Here is a 6,186-nt window from a genome sequence, read left to right as displayed (position 1 = left end):
TTTTCTTCTACCTTTTTCTTGGTTTTTTGGAGCCATTTCATAAGCCAGAATAAGGGCATCAAAAGAGAGGGAATGACATATCTCTGGACAGTCGGTGAACATGAAATTCGGAAGAAAGAATTAGGGAAAATTTGTCCCTGCAATTGCTATAAATGCAGTACAAATAGAATAACTCTCATATACACCAATGCAAGCAGCCTGGAGCAGGATGAATTACTGGGTTTGCAATAGCTGGATTGAAATTAAATACTTGCTCCTTTATTTCTTTTCAGTCCATATATTTTTCATGTAAACCTTCAGACCAGATGTGGGCACCTTGTGGAGTACCTTCATGCCATGCAATAGCAGTGGCTCCCCTCTTTCCACCAGTAGATATTCACAGGGTATCCTGGAAGATAATCTCCAGATATCTCTGGAGATTATTAGGGGCTTGACTCTAGACGATATTACCCTTAGAAAAGATTTCTGCATGAAGATTTTGAAATATATCCTTTTCTGAAGTTTAAGAAGTGCTGTGCTCTATATGGAGGATCCATCCGTCATCCTGCTAAGGGTGGCCAGTCATTGGTGGTCATTACCTCTCTTCGGGAGAAATGGCATGAGGCAATACCAAAATCAGCTCTCACTTAGGAAATCACTGCACCTTTAAAGAAAAATGTTCTGTTCAGCTTACTTGAGCTGTCAATGCAAGATGCATGAAGCACAGAGGTGAATAAATTCCAAAGACGGAATTGCTCACGTCTTTGCAAACGTAGCTTGAGGTTGCTAACACCAATATACAGCAGGAATAATTCCAGAGGGGTGCAATCACTAGTGTGTTTAAAATACAACCCACAAATATGCTAAAAATACATAGAAATACAACCACGGGGTGATTTTTTGTCGGTATCAGTCCTGCATCAGACTTACAGGGGCAAAACCATGACTGCACTAATACGTTTCCTTATAGCAACAGGGGGTCATTATAGAAATAAAGCTAATTTTTTTTTTTTTTTTTTTTTACCATATGCAGATGATATTGTAACAATCTCGGTTGGTTTGGGAAGCTTCCTAGCAACTAGCTGTAATCAGTCCTTCTGGCTGCAGTGCTGCATGTTGATTTGAGGAACATATAATGTAGTCCAAAGTTAGAGAGCCGATTTTTCACAGTTAAATTCCCTGTGGATTTCAGAGAAGGGCTTAATGGGGAAAATATATAGAGTTTGGCCCTCAGTATAGCATGGCATGAAGTATTTTCTCTTAAAATATGATCAGGCACCCAAAGAGACAAGGGGCTCCATACCTACTCTTTGCCCTCACTTTTGGGCTTATACATGGACCTCAACCCCTCGGGTCGCTTGGGAGTTTCAGGATGGATCAGGCCCTTGTGGGCTTGAGGCACAGAAACAGAAATAGAAATGTGCATTTGTTTAAGGAGACAAAAGCCTAGTTTTAACAGTGCTGGCTTGTTTCAAAGCTGTAGGTGAATTCTCAGTGGCTTTAGTAAAAAAGCAGATGAGTTTCTTTACATTATCTATGAAAAAGTCATCTCCCAATACATAATCTCATTGCTTTCACAGATGACATTATAGTCTCACTAAAAGATTTTGATTAAGAGGCTCTCGTCATACTTAATATTAAACAAGATAAGAGGTACCAAATAGAGGAAAATAAGTTCTGACTCCTTAAAAGTAGTGGCAGTCAGAAAAAAGGATAAAATTCACTCTTACGTTCAAAATTAATGGCTAAAACCTGCTGTGCAGGAAAAAATGGCTTACTCTGTGCCTATTTTCTGCTTAATAAGTGTGCTGTAGCCTTTTAAGAGTAGGTTGCACTTAGATGCTATGGAAAAGAAAAAAACCTGTGTTAAATTAAAATATAGATTAGATTTCTGAATTTTTCCTCTATTGGTGGTAACCTAAGGATAGAGAAATGTGTACAGAGCACAGAAATGTTACCCACTTCATTACCCGTAATATTTTGTTAGCATGTAATGCTGTATGAAGAAAATTTCAAGAAGCTCCACCTGATGTTATAAAACTCTCTCATCTTCATTAGTATGAGAGAGTTGTTGAAATGATCAATCAGTAGGTTGTTCACAAACTGGAATGAAAAATCCAAAATACAAGGAAAGGAAGCCTTTATTTAAGGGCAGTCAAATAAAACAGCTGGGTGAGTCTATGTTATTAAATCACTGCTTATATCCATCAGTTCCATCTAGCAGTCATTAGTAAGGAGGGTCCGAATACTTTCAGCCTCGGCAGAGATTTTAGAGTTGTTTTGTTACTGAAGGCTGGTGGTGAAAGTGGGGGACACGAGATAGGCTTTGCTAGCAGTTTACTATAGGACCCAGAAATATGCTCTAATGACTCTGTCTTACTCTGCCAGTGTTACACACAGGTTTCACCACCGCGAAGCGAACAGCTTTTGCTCCTCTCCGTTCACCATGGCACCACCGTGCTCAAAGCAAGGCTTTCTTTGCTCTTAGCGTATCTCAAAACGAGCCTAAAAGTGGGAAGCGCTAGTAAAAGCCCTTAAATAAATGATGGCGAGCACTTCTTTTGGCAGTGTTTCGGTTGTTTGGGTTTTGTTGCCTGTTGTTTTTCCTTTTTAGTGAGACTTTGCAATATAATCAGTTTTGCTACGAAATACTTTTAGGGCTTGTGATGCAGATTTTGTGGATCTTACAGCAACTAACAAGTGAGCTGTACTTAAAAATCCTCAGAACTCCTGTCCCGGGGACACGATCAGAACTTTAACCTTTCTGAGGTGCACTGGCTCCTTGTTGTGCTGACGTCCAGTTACAGGTAGCACACTAACAACAACAGAATTCCAGTGCCATGCTTCGTATCTTCAGTAACATGGTGTAAGTGAACGGGTACTAATTACAATGTGAAGCCGTCTGGTTAATTTTAAGCTTGCTATTTTACGTGGCTTCTTTGCTCCTAGGCTTTCATTTCGACACTCAGCATGAAGAGAAAAAGAGGTTAAACTGTTGCATTTTGTGTACAGGGAACAATTCACGTAATATACACCAGTCTGTAAAAACTGTAAATGCTATTTTTTTTTATTTTAAACAGTTTTCTTAGTTTACAAAAGATCAATAATTGGTACCTTTTTACACTCTCAGATTCCTGAATATTGACAGATCTTCAAAGGGAGTATTAGCATATGAAATCTTAAGATTGACTGTCCTGAAGGTTTTTAAGACACGATAAAGCTAAAATATCAAGTCTTTTAGACAGCCCCTCTTAACGATTTCGGCAGAGGAGCGCGTCGGAAATCGCCAGCAAAGCGCAGCAACCCCCCCGTGCCACCGTCTGCCTGCACGCTGTTATTTGGTTGCACACCGTTTAAATCCCCAAGGAAAATCACACCTCGCATTCCCTCGCCGGCTGCTGGTGGCAGGAACAAGATCCGTACTCGTTAATGATCACCAGGGCTCCCTCAATGTGGTTGGGTTTGTAATCAACGTAGTACTCCTGGGCTGACATGGCAGCCATTTGATGCATGGTCTGTTTTTGCTTCTGCTTTCTGCGCTGCGTTACAAAGCACTGTCTGATTTGCCTTAAGCTGGCTGGAAAGCACTTCCAGGAGACGTACAACACTAAAACCACGATGAGGAAGGAAAAAATCAGGGCCATGGTCCCCGTCACCACCTTGTGAATCTGAACGGCGTTCTCCGCGTTCTCGCCGGGCATGGTCACGGTGATGGCGTACGTCGTTCGGTCCCCTTCGCTGTCCTGCACGTCGTACGTGGCGGTGGCAGAGCCGTAGCTGAACGCTTGGTCGCTGTCGTTCGTTACCGGGGAGAGGGTGTTAACGCTCGTGGGGTCTGCCGCGTCCTCACACAAGTGAAAAGCGTACACCGCGTCCAGGACGTCCTCGCCCTGCGCGTACTCGGGGGTGGCACAGAGCAGGTTGCTGTCGTAGCGGCCCTTGAAGCTGCTCAGCCAGGAGGCCAGCGCGCAGACGTTACGGCTGCAGTCCCAGGCGTTTGCAGAAAGGCTGATGCTAGTGAGGGACTTCCAGGAGTCGAGGACTTGGGAGTCGATGTAGGTCAGCCGGTTGGAGTCCAGCTGCAGGGATTTGAGGTGAGGTACGCTTTCGAAAACGTGAGGTTCGATGTATTCGATTTCGTTGCCGGAGAGATCCATTTTTTCAAGTTGCCATATCCAGTCCAAAGTGTTTACCACGATGGTAACTTTATTCCTTCGCAAGCAGAGAGACTGCAGGGAGATGAGCCTGGGAAAATGGGCTAAATTCACCTTCACCAAGTCATTGTGCTCGAGGTGCAGCTCAGTGAGTTTGAACAAGCCTGCAAAAGAGTTTCGAGCCAGGCTCTTTAACTGATTGTATCCTATGTCTAGAAACTTCAGGCTGCGACAGTCCTGAAAAATTCTCACTGGCACGAACTTGATGGCGTTCGACCGCATGTGCAAAGTTGTTAGTTTCCTCAGCCCGTGAAACAGGTCGGGCTCCAAAGACTGTAGGTTGTTGTACGATAAATCCACACTGCGCAAGTTGGGCATGGGTCGGAAAGTGGTGTTGGGCAGTTGGGTTATTTTGTTGGAACTCAGGGTGAGCTCTTTAACTCGCCGCAATTTTTGAAAGGCATTCCCCTCCACTGAGCAAATGTGATTGTGATCCAGATAGAGCCACGTGAGCTGCATTAACCCTGTGAACTGTCCATCATGCAGCTCTGAAAGGCTGTTGTACCGCAGAGACAAGCCCATCATGCCCGACAGGTTGCGAGGCATCTCTGTAAGATTCAGTGATTCACAGTACAAAAGCCTGCCCTCACACCGACATAGCTGTGGACACCCACTATTCACGGCTGGAAGCATTTTAGAAAAGATACCCAGCGTACACAATATCAACCCCGGGGGCTTCCTCAGCAGCCAGTTTAAACAGAGACCGATAAGAAGGAAATCCATTAGCAAGAATATTTCCAAATATGCTTGAGAATGTCCATTGAATCTTTTCAAATTCTACATCATATTTTATTTAAGGGAAAAAAAAAAAAGACAACAAAACAAAGCCAGAAAACCAAAGCAAAACAGCAAACAGAACAAACACAGAGGCAAATATTTCAGTTTACAGCATGCAGGAGCTGTGCAGCATTAAAGTTCACAGACATTCAAAGGTAAAATGATAGTGATTTTGTTCATGTTAAATGCTGCAGCAAAGAAAAAAAAAATCTTTCTTCATGAAAGAATTTAATTAAAAAGTGTCTTACCCACCCTTTTCCAGAGAGTGACAACCTCCATTCAGTTGCTTCCTTTGTGTTTGGACTAATTATATGCAGAGCTAAAAAAGACCCCTCTGTGCTACAAATTCAGTCCCTTTCAATGTTGTGCAAGGCTGGCAAGCTCACAATGTCTCACTTCGCTTCTGCTCAAAGAGCGAAAGGCTTGTCCAGCTAGCTTTTTAGCTGACTCCTAGGACCTGCAAGTTTCAGAACTATGTGCATGAGCTCGATCTTCTCCTTCTCCCTCTGTCCTTTCCTCTGCAGTTAACACTGTGGCGTGAAAAAAACTCCAGACTCTTTACTAACGACTCCACAGGATTTGTCAATCTGTTTAATGTCCATCATTTGCAACGACCATTGACCGGCACAACCTTTACTCCATAGAGAGGTTACCGTTCACGCACTGACCGGCTAAGGGTAGCTTTATTTCCCATTCTTTGTTCGCCTGGCTCGTTAGGTGATGCTTAGAGCAGAGAGAGACAGCAAGAATCCCTTCCCTTCAGCCGAGCGGTGTGTCGCGAGAGCATGCAGAGGCACCTAGTGTTCACTGAGTGTCGTAAGCTGCTCACGGTTGTACGCCTGCACCGTGCATCTCAGGCATGGGCAGATGGAAAAGGGGTGGGCATAAAAGCAAGGCTGGAGCGAACCGGGAAAGTGAGAGATGCTCTTTGATGAAATGGAAAATACTTTAAGCCTCTCTCGCCGTTCCTCAAACACGCACGCACACACGGCCGCGCAAAGCGTCGCGAGCGAGGCGGCGCGAAGTAGGCAGCCTGAGAATTAGGATTCCGGGGTTTTTGCTTTTGTTTAAAGTCTGAATTTATAAGCTGGTAGCCGGGAGAGTGAGATACTTGATTTCTTGGTTTGGGAAGGAATATGTAAACCAGCGTCTTTGGATTGCTTTTTCTCTCTAATTCTGATGATGAGATTTGCCTTTTGGAGGCTTGGGGGGGGGG

The 6,186-nt window shown here is 43.9% G+C and overlaps 1 protein-coding gene across 1 annotated transcript; it reads right to left on the bottom strand.

Moving 5' to 3' along the window:
* Positions 1-3,025: 3,025 nt before the first annotated feature.
* On the bottom strand, positions 3,026-5,814 carry LRRTM1 (leucine rich repeat transmembrane neuronal 1). Its single transcript, XM_010283867.1, has one exon. It carries the CDS (start codon positions 4,914-4,916, stop codon positions 3,351-3,353), a length of 1,566 nt encoding a protein of 521 aa, XP_010282169.1. The 5' UTR covers positions 4,917-5,814; the 3' UTR covers positions 3,026-3,350.
* Between the last annotated feature and the right edge of the window lie 372 nt (positions 5,815-6,186).

This window comes from Phaethon lepturus, unplaced genomic scaffold, assembly GCF_000687285.1.
Source record: "Phaethon lepturus isolate BGI_N335 unplaced genomic scaffold, ASM68728v1 scaffold46423, whole genome shotgun sequence".
NCBI classification, from domain to species: domain Eukaryota; kingdom Metazoa; phylum Chordata; class Aves; order Phaethontiformes; family Phaethontidae; genus Phaethon; species Phaethon lepturus.
The sequence above is the reverse complement of the archived record's forward strand: the minus strand, read 5'-3'. Positions and strand labels throughout refer to the sequence as shown.